At 44.4% G+C, this 20,419-nt stretch overlaps 1 protein-coding gene across 4 annotated transcripts in view; it reads right to left on the reverse strand.

Annotated features, from left to right (window-relative positions):
• LOC143973629 (uncharacterized) overlaps positions 1–20,419 on the reverse strand; it is a 59,771-nt gene that overhangs the window by 37,185 nt on the left and 2,167 nt on the right. For 2 of the 4 annotated variants that reach the window (XM_077474486.1, XM_077474488.1), the window contains 4 exons: positions 20,235–20,346; positions 12,386–12,472; positions 9,637–9,729; positions 2,599–2,654 (listed from right to left, as the gene is read on the reverse strand). In XM_077474486.1, coding sequence (XP_077330612.1) covers positions 2,599–2,654; positions 9,637–9,729; positions 12,386–12,472; positions 20,235–20,346 — 348 coding nt within the window. The remainder of the gene's footprint in view (positions 1–2,598; positions 2,655–9,636; positions 9,730–12,385; positions 12,473–20,234; positions 20,347–20,419) is intronic. The other 2 variants (XM_077474487.1, XM_077474489.1) reach the window with 1 other exon arrangement.

Here is a 20,419-nt window from a genome sequence, read left to right on the forward strand (position 1 = left end):
TTCTTTATCATTCATTTTTCCTTGATTTCTATTTTATACATCATGGTAATTACTCCTTGTGTAGTCACATTGAGTTCACTACACAAATAATTCATTTATAATACACTTTTGTTTATGCACTTTCACACATAATTAGTATAATATTCTGTTTCTCAGATATCCCTGTTCCACTGATTATATATCATCACGTCTTGCTATATCAAATTGGCTGCCCACACTGTACACTTCCTCTGTTCGTCTGATGTTGCACCTCCATATTATGCCGCCTCAGCTCCCGTGTTGGGGGTCTATATCCGGGGCCTGCCCTGCGCCGGTCACCATGCGCTGCGTGTGCGGTTCGGGTTGGTGAGTGTGTTTAGTGAGCCATCTATTGACATATAATATCTTGTATAATTCTATTTTAAATATTGATATATCTTATATACCTTTATAGGAATCTCTGGTGCACTTGCTCCTGACGAGTGGATAAATCCACCAAACGCGTCGAGCTATACTTGATGACACAGTTGTATTCCATATGGATTGATCCCTACCCAGCTTTTATCAACATCTTATGATATTGTTTTTAGATTAGCCAATAGATCTGTATATACCCTGTGGGTGCATATGCCAGTTTTGGGTCTGTCGCTGTGGCATTTTTTTGCGCCATAGCATTTATAATTTTTCAAAATCATTTTCTCCTTTTTTATTTACTTATTTGACTTTGATCTTATATCGTTTTGACTATATTATCTTACTCATTGTGTTCAGGCTTTATGTGCAGTATATATGTATATGAAATAAATTATATTCTTCATGATTCTAGATGAATGTCTTCAATTAAATATTTAAATATTATTCATTTACAGTTTGTCTTCACTATACAATTGCTTCATCTAAAAGTCCCAAAACCCTCCTTACAGTTTTTACTGACTATTGGGATGGAAGCACCATGTTGTGCTTCATTTAAAGTCCCAAACTCCCCCCCCCCCCTCTGTTTTAATAAATATTGTCAAAGATGGTTTTACATGATGGAATATCCTTCCACTTTTTTAAATGATTAATGTGGAGCTGATGTGGATTCCCTTGGTATATCCTGTGGGGTGGGGGGGGTTAAGATTCCATCTTTGTGAGCCCATATTAACGTCTCTTAATAGGGGGGTCAATATGATATAGTAAGTGTATCCATTTCAGTATCGTCAGGTCACTGTAGTGTCACCGTTTGGGGTATACACGTAAAGCCACCCATAGACGGAACATTTTTTTTTCCTGTCTCGACTCCCCCATTAACTTAGTAGTGATGGGGGAATCCCTTCTGCAGAGCCATTGTGTTCTCCTGGCCGAGGAAGCCACCCCCAGCAAGAGAACACAGTGATTAATGCAAGCAGCTATAGCAACCGCTAGCAAAAGCCGCTAGCAATAACTGCATGTAAAATCTAGCAGGCTGGTTCTACCCAAGTTGATCGATTCAGCCTGCCCATACATGGCTCGAATCTTGGACGTTTACTGCTAAACTGGCTGAGATTTGAACCATCTATGGCCGGCTTTAAACTGGATATTGAAGATCCTTTCACTTTGATATCACCTTTTATCTATATTGGTGGACTGTTTTTTTTTTTTTTTTGGGACCTTTCTCAATTCACTTTTATGACAAATCAGAAAATCAGAATCCGTTTGAGCTTTGCCTCTACAGGAGGTTTTCATTATGGCTAGACCTGCTAGTGGACAAATGGTGAATATACTCTGTTGCTATAGTCTTACTGAAACCTGCTTAGCAAAATCTGTCTGCAATGTCTCTCCTTTTCCTGGATCTTTATTAGGAAAGCTCTGCCTGCCCCAATCTCTGCTGTCCTATGTACTTAAAGGATAAGTCCACCCCAACGCTAAAATCACTATGTATATAGACATCCACTATATAAACATAATCTATCTAGCCCTATAAAGAAGAAATCAGTATACATACCATTTTTGAAGCCGATCCAGTTCGGTCTCCAGCGGCGGAAGCTCTGCAGAGGACGTGGCTGACAACGGTTGTGAAATTAATGGGAAGTGACGCCACCCATAGAGTTACTATGGGGCTCCCGTTGTCGGCGGTGCTTTGCAGGTTGTTTTAACCCTTTTTTGGCTGCTAGCGGGGGGTTAAAAGCACCCCGATATCAGCCAAAAACGACGGTAAACCTCAGATGGCGCAGACGCCGCAGGGTGAAAGGGGCCTTAGGGTGCACTTATCCTTTAATGCTTGCTGGCTTGGAACTGTTAGGGTGGATGTCTACTTTAAGCTCTGATTTTCCTTGCAGAATGCGGTACAGAGTTCTGCTAGGTCACATGGGTGCTCAACCTGTGGCCCTCCAGCTGGACCAGCAAGTCCCATCATGCCTCTGGGAGTCACGCTTTTAAGTGTCAGCAGCTTCATGGTACTTGTAGTTCAACAACAACTTTAGGGCCACAGGTTGAGCACCCATGTGCAAGGACATTTCAGTTTTTGGTTCTCTCTCAGGATTGTGTTTGAATAAAAGTTGTACGTGTACTGTGTTGGTTTGCACCTTAGCCCTTTCCTTTGTTGTTACACCCCCCCCCCCCCCAATGAATTATATGATTTCAAAAAGTAATCTCATCTACCTGACAATCCTGTACGATCCAGCTATCGTCCCGTGCACGCTTGTTACCAAATTCACCTGTAGGAAAACACTTTATTGTTAAAGTGACCCTGTCACCATGACTCGCATTTAAGCCTAAACACAACCAAAAAATAGGATTTTTATAACAGCTTACCTGTAAAATCCTTTTCTTAGAGTACATCACGGGACACAGAGCCATAGTAGTTACTATGTGGGATAAATAGGCCACCTTTAGGTGATGGACATTGGCACACTCTAGACAGGAAGTTCACTCCCTATATAACACCTCCCCTTACTGGGGGTACCTTAGTTTTTGTAGCAAAGCAATATACGTGTATCCAAAGAATGGAGGGACCTCTGTGTCCCGTGATGTACTCCAAGAAAAGGACTTTACCGGTAAGCGGTTATAAAAAATCCTATTTTCTTTACCGTACATCACCGGAAACAGAGCCATAGTAGTTACTATGTGGGATGTCCCAGAGCAGTGCTATTTGAGGGGAGGGAGACACAAACAAAAGTAAGGCGTCATCAGACCTGAGGACCTATACTGCTGCCTACAGCACACTGCACCCAAAGGCGATATTCTCATGCCTTTTTACATACACATGATAGAATCTGGTGAATGTATGGACTGAAGACCAAGTTTGTGGCCTTGCAGATTTGAGCCATGGATGCCTGGTGATGCACTGCCCATGAAGCACTAAATCAGCCCTGGTGGAGTGCGCTTTGATTTGAAAAGGTGGAATCGTCCTCCTCAAACCATAAGCTTGAATTACTTGCCAAATCCACTTAGGCCCCTTTCACACTGAGGCGTTTTTCAGGCGCTACAGCGCTAAAAACAGCGCCTGAAAACCGCCCCTTTTCACTCCAGTGTGAAAGCTGGAGGGCTTTCACACTGGAGCGGTGCGCTAGCATGACAGTGAAAAAAGTCCTGCTAGAAGCATCTTTGGAGCGGTGAAGGAGCAGTGTATCCACCGCTCTTAAACCACTCCTACCCATTGAAATCAATGGGGCAGTGCGGCTATACGGCCAGCAAATCACCGCTGTATCGGCGCTTTGGGGGCGGTTTTAACCCTTTTACGGGCGCTAGCGGGGGTTAAAACCTCCCAGCTAGCAGCCGAATACCGCCGCTAAAACGATGGTAAAGTGGCACTAAATATAGCGCCGCTTTACCGCCGATGTCTGCACTGCCCCAGTGTGAAAGGGGCCTTAGAAATAGTTGATTTCGAAGCTGCCTGTCCTTTTCTAGGACCTTCAGGAAACGCAAACAAAAACATAAATTTTTGGAATCTAAGTAGTCACTTTCAAGTAGACTTTGACTGCTCTCACTACATCAAGAGAATGTAGAGACTTTCCTAACGTAGAACAGGGTCCTGTAAAAAATGAAGGTAGAGCAATATCCTGGTTTAGATGAAAACCTGACACTACCTTCGGCAGAAAGCTAGGATGGGGACGCAATACCACCTTATCCTTGTGAATAACTGAAAGAGAGAGGGAGGGGGGTGGTCGAGGTGGAAAAGGGGGGAGGGGGGTGGTCAAGGTGGAAAGGGGGGGGGGGGGAATAAGAGCCAGGCCATCCATCCCATTATCCTGATTGGTATGCCCCGTCTCAACAATAATATAGAATCATCAGTTAATGCTCAGTTAGACATCCAAGGGGATCAGACCTGGTTATACTTCCAAGGACAACCTCTATTCCAGTGGTGGCTGGTGCGCCATCTTCTTGGGGGGGGGGGGGGGGGAGCCCTCTGAGGCAGCCAACCACATAAATGACCCAACCCCTGGTGCTCGCTCCATTGTTGCTCCCCCCGTTCCTCGGATGATGACCTGTCCAGGTGGCGGCTTCTCCCTCTGACGCTTCTCCTCCCGGCCAATCAGGAGTTAGGAGGACTCCCAGCTAATCGGGGACTCATCGCCCCCTTCCTGACTGGCCGGGAGGAGAAACAGGAAGACATTAGCGAATATTAATTCTCTATTGTCACTCGACTGTTTGGAGCCTCTGGGTTGGAAACATATGCCACTTCAAGGCTAGTTGCCTTCTCCTCCACCTCATCTAATGATCAAGATGTGCGATTCAGAAGATATATTCCCCCCTAACCCATGACTTGAAGGAGTCCCACAGCAACATCTGATTGAGAAAGCTAAACATGGAAGAAAAAGAATGTTAAAAAAAGACAACGTTGTGCCCAGGCGTGTGTTTAACGAATCCCTCCAAAAATAAAAAGGGAATATGAACACATCACAATCCTATAATCTCTCTCCAATCATGTCTAATGTAACAGTGGTAATTATAGCTAAAAAATGTGATAAAAAAAAATTAAAAATATTAAATGATAAAAAAAAATATTTTGTGATGTGATATTTTGTAATCTTGACGTCCAACAGGTTTCCTTTTCAAGGGGCAATGGGCTGCAAAACCAAAAACCAGCCACTCTCCTCCACTTTTATATAATCAATCTCTCCAGAGGCGTAATTCGAAATAAAAGAACCACAGCATAAAATCCTTTCTTATTTTATGTAAACCACATGCAGCACTCATGTGTAAAAGTGTCTCCCAACACTGGTAAAACGGGCATAGGTTATATGTGTCCATCTTGAATCTCACGATCCCATTTATTGACTTTTGTATTTTGCTTTTTGGTTTGATATAGATATGTATACAGATTTAAAATGATTGTAAAGTTATTTATAATATATATATATATATATATATATATATATATATATATATATATATATATATATATATATATATATATATATATATATAATTTCTTTTCTTTTTTTTATAACAAACAGAGCAGCTCGTTTTGCGCAGAATGGCCCCGAACCTCGTCTTCTGGGGTCCCTCGGACGGCTCTCATGGCTTCTCCCCGCATCAGATAACCCCCTGGGAGAATCGATCTCCCGCGGGATTAACTTGCGGGGGCGCGTGCTCAAGTCCAGCATTCGGCATCCACAGAGGCCAAATGCAGGACTTGGCCCTGCCCTCCTGATCATTGGATTTGATTGACAGAAGCGGGAGCCAATGGCTGCACTGCTATCAATATATCCAATCAAGAGAATGGAGCCCATGGAGAGCGAGACAGCGCGTCCCCACCGACTGAATGAAGGGGGTCAGGTAAAAACGGAGGGGGGGGGGGAGGGGGCTAGTGACTGCCATAGGATGCATTAAGGTTAAAAAACATGAACCTTTTACAACCCCTTAAGGTCCGGTTCACACCGCTGCGGGTGAGAGATCCGGATGTGATTCGCACCGCACTGCAGTGCAAATCACATCCGATCTCCGTAGCGATGCGAGTTCAGCCATACAGATAGTATGGCTGAATTCGCATCGCTCCCGCGGCAAACTCGCACGGGACCCTTTTTTTGGTCCGCAGCAGAATCGGATCGCATGGGTGTTCACACCATGCGATCCGATTCCTGTGCGAGTGTGCAGATCGCACTGCGATATGCGGATGGATCTGGGGGTGTCATTAACATTTCATTGACACTCCCAGCAGTCCGCATAGGGCAGTGTGAACTGCCGGCGGGAGGCATGCGATGCGGGAAAACGCTGCGGATTTGCGGCGTTCCCGCATCGCTATAGTGTGAACCCAGCCTTAAGTAGATGTTTATGTGGGTTTAGTTACCCACTCTTTCATCTTATCATTTAATATTTGAATTTTCATTTCCTATTTTTCTATCACATTTTTTTTTTTTTTTAGATATTTTTATTTTAGATTACCAGTGTTACGTTAGAAATTATAGGATTTTGTTGGGTTTATATTCCCTTTATTTTTGGATGGATTCGTTTTAACACACACACCTGGGCACAAACACTGTCTTTTTTTCTCATTATATATTGAATAAAGATAATACACATGTATGTTTGTCATGTCTAAAAGTCTATAATAAAGCGCATTAAATAAATAAACACAACCAAAAACCCCCCTTCCCAAACCCCCACCACATATTAAAGCGGGATTCCACTGCCGTTTTTTTTTTTTTTTTTACCTGTGTCACTGTTGGGCGATTCCTACCGGGTCTTTGCAGTCACGATCGGCGTCTTTTTAACCCCCGGCGTGACGATTTCATTGCTAAGGAAAACTTTTAAAAAAGCAGTCCGGCGGTTTCCATTTTCACTGTGGGCGTTTGAAGCCCACAGGCATTTACTTCCTGGATGCGATGACACTGAGCTCCCAGCATCCACTGCTCCATCTCGCACATGCTCATTGAGTGTCCTCTTTGTTTTCCTTCCTTTTGTCTCCTGTGCTATAGTGGTAATGGCTGATAGAGCTGCCTGCCCACTTTCAAAATGGCAATTTCGGCTTGACTGTGTCCCCCATGGATTCCTGGGAAATAGCTAAAAAAGTTCCCAGGGACCATTGCGAAGCCGATAAACACGCCTACTCCCACGGGAGGAGAGCCCAGAAGTCGGCATAAACATTAAAAATAAAAGGTAAATACTGCATATTATTTTATTTCAATGGTCATAACTGCATCTATGTTCCAAAGCCATTTGAATAAGATGAACTTGCAATTTTCTGTACAAAACCACCTTAAGCAGCAGGGAAAGAGCCCACCGCCAGCCTTGGAATACTTGAATCCTCAATCAATTCAGAACACCCAATAGGGGTGGTGTGAGCCAATAGGTGTACCTCCTGTGGTGGAAAAACACAGGTAACAGTAGAGATGCTGGTGCAGCAACATAAGTCACATAATAAAGAGCCCTCCTAGAAAAGAACAACAGAGTTCTCCTCGTCTGGTGGTGTAGTAGTGCAAAAACTGACATACAAGACCCTAGTGGATCACCCAAAGGGTACCAACACCAGTTCATGGCATATATGGATATAAGGGATAGGAATCCCAGGTGTTGCAGATAGCCAGGGAAAAAGTTCCAGGGCATTACACAGAATCTTCTTCAATGGATCGGTGGCAATGAGTGCAGCCAGGTGGACCCCTCACAGGGGGAAGTGAAGAACCGGACCATTACCCCACCTCGAACCCACAGGTAGGCTTGATAGAGGACACTGTAGTGAATTCCATAGGTGCGCAGAGCAGCTTTAACTTGATCAAAAGATCTCTGAAGCTTCCGTGTCTTCAGAGTAATCGGGGAAGATAAGCAAGTTGGTATTTTGGTAGGTAAGCTCTCCCTGCACCCTGGCTCTCCGGAGAACTTCATCTCTGTCCCTAAAACGCAATAACTTCAGGATGAAAGTGCAGGGTGGCGCCCCCTGGGGGTCCAGGCTTGGGTGGTATACGATGGGATCTCTCCACATAGAGAAAGAGAGATCTGGGCCACAGGTAGCCGGGTGCGCAGCAGATTCTCCACAAAAACGGTTGGATTGAAGCCTTTCCACACCCTCAGCCAGGCCCGCGATGCAGAGGTTGTTCTTCTGGTTGTGGTTCTCCGCATCTTCAGCCTTGTATTCCAGTGCCCGGATCTTGGTCTGTAAAGAGCGGAGAGCAGTAGTGTGCTGAGACACCATGTCTTCAGTTTGGCACCTTCTGCTGAGGAAGGCTGGGACCCCACTTTATCCATGCCCTGACGGAGAAGCCTCACATCCAGCTGCAACCTTGGAGGTTAAGGCAGCCTGAAAAACAGTAATAGCCACCATAACATCAGCCAAAGCCAGCTGAGTGGAATGAGCTGGCTCTTCCAATTCTGAGACACCATGTTTGAGAAGGTATGAGCGCGGGTCTCCACATGGGCGCCAACAGCCAGGAGAATCTCTTCCACCAGCGGTGGGAAATTAAGCTTCTTGCTACATCCGGATGAAGGGCGGCACATTAATGTGTCATCGGCTGCTGTAGAGAAGAGAGCGGAGAAACAGGAGAGGAGATGGATAAAGCCAGCAGAGCTCCAACATTTGCTTCCACTTAGGCCACCATCTTGGTCACGCCCCCACGTGAGCAGTGATTTCTAGCAGCCTCACATAATATGTCCGCAGTCTCTGACCGCCTCTTGCATCATGTCCGCAGTCTCTGACCGCCTCTTGCATCATGTCCGCAGTCTCTGACCGCCTCTTGCATCATGTCCGCAGTCTCTGACCGCCTCTTGCATCATGTCCGCAGTCTCTGACCGCCTCTTGCATCATGTCCGCAGTCTCTGACCGCCTCTTGCATCATGTCCGCAGTCTCTGACCGCCTCTTGCATCATGTCCGCAGTCTCTGACCGCCTCTTGCATCATGTCCGCAGTCTCTGACCGCCTCTTGCATCATGTCCGCAGTCTCTGACCGCCTCTTGCATCATGTCCGCAGTCTCTGACCGCCTCTTGCATCATATCCGCAGTCTCTGACCGCCTCTTGCATCATGTCCGCAGTCTCTGACCGCCTCTTGCATCATGTCCGCAGTCTCTGACCGCCTCTTGCATCATGTCCGCAGTCTCTGAACGTCTCTTGCATCATGTCCGCAGTCTCTGAACGTCTCTTGCATCATGTCCGCAGTCTCTGACCGCCTCTTGCATCATGTCCGCAGTCTCTGACCGCCTCTTGCATCATGTCCGCAGTCTCTGACCGCCTCTTGCATCATGTCCGCAGTCTCTGACCGCCTCTTGCATCATGTCCGCAGTCTCTGACCGCCTCTTGCATCATGTCCGCAGTCTCTGACCGCCTCTTGCATCATGTCCGCAGTCTCTGACCGCCTCTTGCATCATGTCCGCAGTCTCTGAACGTCTCTTGTATCATGTCCGCAGTCTCTGACCGCCTCTTGCATCATGTCCGCAGTCTCTGACCGCCTCTTGCATCATGTCCGCAGTCTCTGACCGCCTCTTGCATCATGTCCGCAGTCTCTGACCGCCTCTTGCATCATGTCCGCAGTCTCTGACTGCCTCTTGCATCACGTCCGCAGTCTCTGACTGCCTCTTGCATCATGTCCGCAGTCTCTGACTGCCTCTTGCATCATGTCCGCAGTCTCTGAACGTCTCTTGTATCATGTCCGCAGTCTCTGAACGCCTCTTGCATTATATCCACAAAATGCACCGCAAAACGCGCTTGGAAACGCATCAACCGCATAGACGTGAACCTAGACTAAGATAATTCTGTAATTAGTATTCACCTGTGCTGATCTCTACAGGAACTTCCTCCTCTTTAATCACCATGTGCATTTCTCCCGACATGTCGATTCCGATGTCTCTGGTGTTTCCACGGTCTGTGAATAAAGGATATGAAATAGAAATTGTTGGTGGCTTGGTATTTTTTTTTTTTTTCATGGGGAAAACCCTGGCATGGGCAAATTTTCTGTTGAACTTTTACTTTCAGCAATAATAAACCAAAAAGCAAAAATGTATTATTATTGCAGCTTACCAATCAGATGGCTGCATTGGTTTTAATTTTTAGGCTCTTTTCCATTCTATTTTTATTTGATGATCTGGCCAACAAGTCTGTTTTTCAAAAGAACAAGCTCTCTTCCAAATGTATCAGTTGACAGGGAAGAGACTAACCATTCAACACTGGCAGGGGGTGCTTGCAATGATAAGCTTTTATTTATCCATGGAAAACATTTATCCACAAAAACAAAATAAAAAGACAGTTGCTGCAACTGATTATAAAGCGATTCTGGAGTTGGTCTTCAATTGGTTAGTGTAGTTAAATCTGTTAATACATTTAACACTCCCCTACCTCCCCCCAGACAGACAATGCTGCTGTCCAAAGGTTCCCCTTTACTCCTTCATCCAGAGTGGGGGCGTTCTAATACAGATGGTGTCTTACTGGCCAGATCATCAGGTGAAAAACAGAGGAGAAAAAAAGCCTAAATAAAACCAATGCAGCCACCACATCTAATGATTGGTAAGCTGCAATATTTTACATTTTTGGTTTTAGGTTTAACAACACTTTAATAAAAATGGATCTGACATACCCTAAAAAAAAGTTCAGATTGGCAGGATCTCACAAAAATTCCTACTACCAATAAGTGAACAATGCCGTCACATCACACTATATAACAAACGATTTTGGCTTGATATATCCTTTATTCACTCTATGTCCTCCGGCACCCGCCGCTGGATCATAGAGAACACACACAGAATGGGGATCTGCCCATGTAAACATCTCTTCCCCTAGTGAAAGCACCACAGTGTACACAAAAACACTGGCTAGGCACACGGTTAACCCTTTGCTTGCCCTAGATGTTTAACCCCTTCCCAGCCAGTGTCATTAGTACAGGGACAGTGCATATATTTTACCACTGGTCACCGAATTAGTCACTGGTTACCAAAATTGTGAAAAGTGTCCGATTGTTCACAACAATATCGCAGTCCCACTTTAATGCGGAGTTCCAACAAAAAAACAAAAGTCAGCAGCTACAAATACTGCAGCTGCTGACTTTTAAAAATTGGACACTTACCTGTCCCAGGGTCCATCGATGCGGAGGAAAATGCCCGGTTCGTCTCCCCCTCTTTGCTGTGGCGCCAGCATTGTCACTGTGGGCGCCCGGCTGTGGCTTCACAGCCGGGCACGCACTGCGCATGCGCGAGCCGTTCTGCGACTGGCCGGGCAATCTGGGACCTGTGACGTGTCCCGGATGATTGCCGAAAGGGGGGGGGGGGGGGGGAGATGAACATACTTCTGGTGCCACAGTGCCCCCGGGAGGAAGTGGGAGCTGAAACCCTCTAAAAAGAGGTTTCCCCCCCCCCCCCCCAAAAAAAAAAAAAAACTGACATGCCAAATGTGGCATGTCAGGGGGTCACCTTCCCTTAAAGCAAACGTTCCATTTTTGGGTGGTACGCAACTTTAAGTCCTGATTTCCGCCATTACAAGTATAAAAAATAAATAAAAAAAATTACATAAATATATCCCATAGTTTGGTTTACGTGAATGTTATAGCGTCTACAATCAATATACACTTATTGTGATTTATGAAAAATGTAGCAGAATACATATTGGCCTAAATTTATGAAGAAATTTGGATTTTTTTTTTTATTATTTTTATTGGATATGTTTTCTAGCAGAAAGTCAAAAAAAAAATATTCTTTATTTTTCAAAATTGTCAGTCTTTTTTTGCTTATAGTGCAAAGAAAAGAAAAAAAAAACAAATAAAAAAAAATAATAATAATAATAATAAAATGCAGAGGTACTCAAATACTAACAAAAAAATGCTCTATTTGTGGGAAAAGAAATGATATAAATTTTGTTTGTGTACAGCATTGTATGATCGCGCAATTGTCAGTTAAAAGTAACGCTGTGCCAAAAAGCAACAAATGGCCTGGGCATGGGGGGGGGGGGGGGTAAATCTCCCAAAGGTCAAGTGGTTAATAAGCTTTACCTGTGGGTACTTGTGAATATCTTGTAAAAACTTGTGCCGTTTAGAAGATATTCACTGTGGATGTAGCCGGTAACATCACCAGCGCATGTGCAGTAGTTCTGCATTCTGGGCACACCGAGTGTGCCATCAATGCAGCAAGCACTGTGCCGCAATCATGACTCCCAGGTGCATGCGCAGGGATGATACCATCACAGCTTGGCTGTTCAGCAGCATGAATACAGGAGGAAGACCAGGTGGGGGTGGATGCCCTGGTAGCAGTGACAACTTGCCCCGCTGGAGGGCTCCGCTTTACAAGCAAGTCTGCCATAATGTGCTAGTATGTGGTGCATACCAGCACATTATGGCCTTACCTGCAGGGGGCAGGCTAATCTACATAATGGGGACAAAAACAATAAGAATCTGACAGAGGTTCTAACACCTCGTCACAAAAAAAAAAAAAATAATAATAATAATAAAAAAAAAAAAAAAGTGTTTCTATGCAGCAAGTGTCATCTGTACAAGAAGACTCTGCAAATTCATTTTGTACTTAGTGTTTATTACTCACTTGTGCTGATTTCTGTAGGAATATCCTCCTCTTTTATCCTGCTCCTTCTTTCCTCAGCTCTGGTGCTTCTCAAAGTGGCTCTGGTGTCTGTGAATAAAGATGAGAGTGAAGCCCCCTGTACTGAGATGTATAATGTATAAACAATGCTCAATGCTATAATATCCAAGCACACTCAAGTCACGTGATGGTGTGATGAAACGCGTTGGAGGGAGCTTTTTACATCGTTCCACAAACCCAGAAGAGGGCAGCGTTCCAGTGAGTTGATGCAGAATTGAGGTGCGTATCATTTGGACGAGTGGTATAACCCTTGCTAAATGTATGAGAGACCCCAGAGAGTGTGTGGGGGGGGGGGAGACTGGTCACGTCTCTTGGCTGGTAACACACAATGACATGATGTGAGGAGGAGATCCGGAGTCTAATAGAGGCTGATGGCTCCTGACTCCCCCACTGGGCACATACTGTCCCCCCATTACTGTCTACTGACAGAGGAGGGGGGAGGAGAAGAGATTGTTTTAGTGACTGAACAGGGAGAATCTGGGACTCTTCTCTGGATTTAGTGTTTATTACTTTGTCGCTTCTCATATGTAAAATGTTTTTTGCTTCATAAGTACACATCAGGTTTCTTTGAGTGGACATTTCTCAAACAAAATATCCCTGGAACGTTTGCATAAGCCATTCAAAAGGAAAATAGGACTATGACTAAGCCCTGGGGGTGGGGCGAAACGTGTTGAAGCTGCTTTCACTTCATTTCCACCTGGGGTTGTTTTTCTTGGAGTGTGGCATTTTATACTCTTCCTTCCCACAATGGGAAAGCAGGTAATGTATTACGTTGGGCCAGTGTAAAGGAGTCAATCGGCAGCCTACACATTTTTATCTGCTTCCATTGTTTTAGAGTTCACGGCAAACATTGGCTCCAGATGTCAAAAGGCCAACAACAGCATGACCCTTTGACATCTATGACCTATTGCATGTATAATACAACAGTGCCATCTAAAGATGGAGTTTGTGAAATTTTCGCTAGTAAACAAATGCGAAAAATGTATACGGCCACGTGGGAATGGCTACACACAAACTTTCCAGCATAAGCTGCAAGGATAGGCTCCATAACAACGAAGGAAGATCTGTGCCAGAGAGCTTCCATAACCACAAGACGACCAATGCCGCGTACAAACGCTCGGAATTCCGGCCAGGAAAAGACCGATGAGAGCTTTTCATCAGAAAATGCGACCGTGTGTACGCTCCATCGGAATTTAGCGGCCCGAATTTCCGCCAGCCAAAAAATCGATAGCATGTTCTCAATTTTCCCAACGGAAAAACTTTCTATTGGAAATTCCGATTGTGTGTATGCAATTCCGACACGCCAAAACTAACACATGCTCAGATTCAACTACGAGACGGAAGCTATTGGCTACTGGGTATTGAACTTCCTTTTTCTAGTCCCGTCGTACGTGTTGTACATCACCGCGTTATAAACGATCAGAATTTGGTGTGACTGTGTGTAGGCAAGACAGCTTGAGCCGAATTACAACGAGAATTCCGATCGTGTGTACGCGGCATCAGAATGAACTTCACCTGGGAGGAAGTAAAGGCAAAAAAAAAAACCCCCCAAAAAAAAAAAAAAACCCACACCCTGTAAAGGCAAAGGCATAATGCGCTAGTATGCATAGCATACTAGCTCATTATGAATAACTTACCTGAGAACGAAGCCACCGAAGCAGTCCTCCGTCTTCATGTCCGCCGCTGCCATGGATCCCGGAGTGACTTCCGTGTCTCGCTGCTCCAGCGCTGTGATTCGCCGGAGCAGTGATGACATCATACGCACGGGAGCCGACACTCGCGGCATATCACAGCGATCTGCGGCCTGCCCAGTGCGCATTGGCAGCTGTGGCTGTCTTCGGGTAAATATGACTTCCGGGTCTCTCTGCTCCGGCGCTGTGATTCGCCGGAGCAGCGATGATGTCACTCCCGCGCATGCGCACTGGATCTGACATGAGCGGCATATCACAGTGATCTGCGGCCTGCCCAGTGCGCCGCTGTCTACGGTGCACAGTGGTGGCTGTCTTTTTGCAAATATCTCCTAAACCTACACGGTTTAGGAGATATTTCTTGGACCTACAGGTAAGCCTTAATCTAGGCTTACCTGTAGGTCAAAGTAGGTTGTAAGGGTTTACAACCACTTTAAAGCTACACAAAGAGAGAGACCCGTTTCTGCAATCTCTCAAATAGCTGGAAGCCCTGGTTGTCTACAGAGATCATGAAACCGTAGCAAAGTGATTAAACAGCTCAAGTATATCTAGATCCGATTTCTTCCCATTTTGGAATAAGGTAGTAAATGGTTATAATCCGTGTCCCATTGGAGAGTTTATCATGCACTTTCTGTGCTGAAGACACAACAGGAATCAGGAAAAGTTTCTCCAAAATTAGTAAAAATTGTAGTAAAGTCTTTGTGTGGGCTTGTACCTACAGGTAAACTTTTAATAAAGCTTACCTGTAGATACTGTGAGCATCTTCCATACTTGTGCCGATTGTGCCGCCATTGTTCATGCACATTCACTAGGAAGGGTAGGTAGTGTGTGCATGCGTTGTATGTATATCTCTAACACTTTGTATGTCTTCGTATTGTTTTTCTACGGTTGTAAATAGTTTGTATGTGCAACATTCTTGTTTAGCAAAGCACCTTATCCACCTCCGATCCAGAAGGTTTTACCCTCTTCATGACCAGGACGTTATTTTTGCTATTCGGCACTGCGCTAATTTATTTAGCAATTGCGCAGTCATGCAACGCTGTACCCAAATTTTATATCATTTTTTCACACAAATAGAGCTTTCTTTTTTAGTGGTATCTGATCACCACTGTTTTTTTTTTTTATTATATAAATGAAAAAAAGACCGAAAATTTGGGGGATTTTTTTGTTTTTTTAACTGTTATAAAAACATATTCAATAAATTAAAAAAATAAAAATAAATCTAATTTCATCATAAAATTTAGACAAAATGTATTCCGATACAGGTCTTTGGTTTAAAAAAAAAAAAAATAATAAAAATCCCAATAAGTGTATATTTATTGGTTTGTGTGAACGTTATTAGCGCCTACAAACTATTTGATCCCCACAGATTTTGTAAGATTGTCCGCTTACAAAGAAATGAAGGGTCTATGATTTTTATATTAGGTGTATTCTAAATGATAGACAGAATATCAACCAAAAATACAGAAAAAAAAAAAAAAACATAATACAAATGTTATAAATTGAGTTGCAGTTCAGTGAATAAAATAAATATTTGATCCCCTACCAACCAACCATAATACTGGCGCCCACAGACTGGCTACAGCAGGGATCTCAAACTGGCGGCCCTCCAGCTGTTGCAAAACTACAAGTCCCATCATGCCTCTGCCTGGGGGGAGTCATGCTTGTAACTGTCAGCCTTGCAATGCCTTATGGGACTTGTAGTTTCACAACAGCTGGAGGGCCGCTGGTTTGAGACCCCTGGGCTACAGTATGTGCTCATGTGGTACACAGATTAGTCCTGTCAATGTAAGAAGGTGCTCCTAACGTCAACTCCTTATGTGTATAAAAGACACCTGTCCACAGGATCTCTCTCTTACATTCAATCCTCACCACCATGGGCAAGACCAAAGAGCTGTCAAAGACAAGATTGTAGACCTGCCCTAGGCTGGAATGGGCTACAAGACCATCAGCAAGAAACTTTGTGAGAAGGAGACAACAGTTGGAGCGATTATTCGCAAATGGAAAAAATACAAAATAACCATCCATCGCCCCTCGGTCCGGAGCTCCATGCAAGATTTCACCTCATGGGGTGAGGAGGATTATGATAAAAGTGAGGGATCAGCCCAGAACTACACGGGAGGAGCTTGTGAATGATCTCAAGGAAATTGGGACCACAGTCACCAAACAAACCATTGGTAACACAATACGCTGCCATGGATTGAAATCCTGCAGTGCCCACAAGGGCCCCCTCCTCGAGAAGGCTCATGTACAGGTCCATCTGAAGTTTGCCAATGAACATCTGAATGATTCAGAGAAGGATTTGGAGAAAGTGCTGTGCTCAGAGGAGATTAAAATAGAGCTCTTTGGCATTAACTCACCATGTTTGGAGAAAGAAAAATGACAACCGTAACCCTAAGAACATTCCTACAGTCAAACATGGAGGTGAAACATTATGCTTTGGGTGGTTTCTCTGCTAGAGGTACAGGCCTCACTGAGGGGCCAATGGACGGGCCACGTATTGTAAAATCTTGGATGAGAACCTTCTTCCCTCAGCTAAACACTGAAGATGGGTGGTGAATGGGTCTTCCAGCATGACAATGACCCAAAATATACCGCCAAGGCAACAAAAGGAGTGGCTCAAGAAAAAGAACATTAAGGTCATGGAGTGGCCTAGCCAGTCTCCAGACCTTAATCCTACAGAAAATTTATGGAGGGAGCTGAAACTAAGTTGCCAAGAGACAACCAAGAAACATTAAGGATTAGTGAAGATCTGTAAAGAAAAGTCCCTTCTGAGATGTGAAAAAAATAAATAAAAATCTGGTAAACCAACTACAAGAACCGTCTTACCTCTGTGCTTGCCAAAAAGGGTTTCTCCACCAAGTACTAAAGGTGTCCATTCATGAAGCAGTGAAAGAAAATATTTCAATGCTTCATTCTCTGGCATTCTCAGAGGAGATTGTTCTCCTCTGTGTGCCAGTTTATGACGTTTTGTAGATCGCTTCTCCTTTGGAGGAGTGAAGCGATCTACAAATGCTTCAAACAGTGGAGAACGACCCCTGATACTGGAATCTCGTGAGACTTTACGAGATTATAGTATCAGCAATTCATAGAAATACGGAGATGTACGTTTATTAAGCAGTGATAAAATTATCACTGTTCAGTACACGGACTGATGGCGTGGTTAATACTAATAATATAAAGAGTCCCCCTACACACACACACACACATATACGTGTGTGTGTGTGTGTGTGTGTGTGTGTCATATATATATATTATATTTTAGGGCTGTGGAAATTAAAGATTAATTCCTCGATTCATTTTTTTGATCGATCAAAAGAGTTCCGTCGGAGATCCGGTGACATCACGGACATCAACGTCATTGGACTCCTCCCCCCTTCCCCAAGTGCCTCCGTCTGCTAATGAAGGGAAGGGGGGAGGAGTCCGGTGACATCAAAGTTCTGATTGAACGCATACGGGGGAGGAGCTACGCATGACATCACCCGCTGCTGCCCTACGAAACGAACACAATTGTCGGCTTTACATGCTGTGTTTTTATCATCTTTATGTCAGTAGTTTGCGTTCGAACACAAAAAAATAAAATCTTATACTTAAGCGGTGAGCACTTCGATCTTTTCTTTCTACCCATGACCTGGTGTTATTGCTGAGATCTAAGGAGACGTGAGAGAAGTTTATGGTCCGTGTTAACCCTTTTGATACCCGCTTGCATGACCACCTGTTTGCACAGGGGTCCATGCCATAAGGTGAGAGTGATTAGTTAGACCCGAGGTGGAGGGATTGTCACACTACTGTGAACAATAAAATACTTACGTCAGTGCTACAGTTTGAATTTAAAACGTATTTGTGAGAACTGTGAAGTTAAGTCATGGATTGTGGAAACAAACTAGTGTCGGGTGATTGTATATAGTGTATACCACATTTACCACCGACTAATGCAGAGTTGCAATGCAAGGAGATCAGCTAAAAGTAGTTGGATCTGTATGTGCGTTATAATTAATCGAAATTAGTCGATTTAAAAAAAATAATCAAACCCAATTAATCGAACACGAAAATTTGAATCAGTAACAGCCCTAATTAATATAATATAAAATATATAATATATACACACTAGTGCTGAAACGATTAATCGACATCATCGATAATAATGGATAATGAAAATCGTTGTCAACGATTTTCATTATCGATTAGTTGGTCCGCACCATGCGATCCGCGGAGCGGTCCGTGGCTGCGGCCTTAGGAATGGCCGCGGCTTCGGCCTAGCTCCGGTGCTGGCGGCCATCTTGGCACACCCGGCGGCGGTGTTGTAAATTGTAACCCCGTCACTTCCGGTGTGGCTCCGTTGTATTGTCATATTTTGCTGCCTATCACAGAATGCTACAGAAGTGAGGTTGCCACCAGAAATTGCGTACTGCGCATGCGCATAGCGTTCCAAACACTCGCGCCGTGCGTTCCAACATAGTTTCGGCAATACGGTTCAGCGAAACCATCACATAATGTTACGGAAGTGACGTTACAGACAACACAAACACTGGGCCGTGCGTTACAACACTAACATTTCCCTTGTTACCTAGTATCATTATTTACCAACCATGCTGAGCTACGTGCCGTGTTAGGTTCTGCATTGCTGGGACTTGTAGTGCCTATCCTGAGCTACCTGCTTCAATGTTCAGTGTCCTCATCCCCATCCCCGAGCTTCAATGTTCAGTGTCCTCATCCTTATCCCCAGGCTTCAATGTTCAGTGTCCTCATCCTTATCCCCGTGCTTCAATGTTCAGTGTGCGGAGATAAATAATCGGGGGGAGAACATGTTCTCCCCCAATTATCTCCATTTCATAAACCACTTACCGCTGTTCACAGTTTCATAAATAGACACCCAAGTCATATTTTGCTTGGGGATCAAATACTTATTTTACTCACCGAACTGCAACTCAATTTATAACAATTGTATCATGTGGGTTTTTTTTTCTGGATTTTTGGTTGATATTCTGTCTCTATAATTTAAAATATACTTATGATAAAATTTGTAGACCTTTTATTTATTTGTAGGTGTGCAAATAATTATTTTCTCCACTGTATACTGGAACTTTTTTTTTTTTTTTTTTTAATAGTAGTAATGTCAGCGACTTATAGTGGAACGGTGATAGTGTGGAGGGTACTCTGACACTGGGTGAGATCTGACTGACATTTTCATCACCAGTGACATTAATACAGTGATAAGACAATACACTGTCACTGTACTAATGGCACTGGCTGAGAAGGGGTAAAGATCTCAGGGTAAGCAAGGGGTTAAATGTGCGCCTAACAAAGTGTAATGTGTGCTGATTTTTTACTAAAGATCTGTTTCTTATCCCTGCTTTGCAGGGATAAGAAATATTGTCCCCTCTGTTCAGAGCCCTGTGTTGATTGTCAACACAGGGCTCTCGGCTGTGATTGGACTGCTGACAGACTCCCGTTGTGTACAATCACAGAGGGTGTCCGTCCTTTTCCTAGGAGCAAGCAGCAGTATGTCGCTTTGCCTGCATGGGCCGCCTACATTGCGGGCAGGTGGTCCAAAAAAATGGGCAATACACTACAGAGGTTTATGCTGCCTTGATTTTCCTGCAAAGTGACCTTGAAGCGGGAGGTTCACAAAAAAACGGAAACCTCCGCTTTTCGGTACCCTCCCCCCCCCCCCTCCGGTGTCACATTTGGCACCTTTCAGGGGGGGAGTGCAGATACCTGTATAATACAGGTATTTGCACCCACTTCCGGGAATAGATTCCCGCAGGAGTTAGACCCCTCCCCCCCACCGTCTTCTGGGAAACACACAGGTCACAGGAGATAGCGGGGACCATTAAGGACGCGCAGTGCGACTTGCGCATGCGCAGTAGGGAACCGGGAAGTGAAGCCGCACCGCTTCACTTCCCAATTCCCTCACACAGGATGACGGCGGCGGCGGCAGCAGCAGCAGCCGTGAGATTGATCGTCTTCCAACATCGCTGGACTCCAGGACAGGTGAGTGTCCATTTATTAAAAGTCAGCAGCTGCAGTATTTGTAGCTGCTGGCTTTTATTTTTTATTTTTTTAGGTGGAGCTCCCCTTTAAAGACAAAGACGATGACTCACCTGTGCTGATCTCTGGAGCGATTTCCTCCTCAATACATTGCTCATCACCCCACATGTAGGTCTCTTCTACTTCCTCCTTCACTTCCGCTTTAATGCCACTTGAATTTCCACTCTTAAAAATACAAAACAAATTTTCCATGCTATATTATAAAGCCAATACGCACCCATAAAAACAACACCGAGCA

This window comes from Lithobates pipiens, unplaced genomic scaffold (assembly GCF_037356315.1).
Source record: "Lithobates pipiens isolate NorthernLeopardFrog02 unplaced genomic scaffold, aLitPip1_a1.2 Scaffold_88, whole genome shotgun sequence".
Lineage (NCBI taxonomy): Eukaryota > Metazoa > Chordata > Amphibia > Anura > Ranidae > Lithobates > Lithobates pipiens.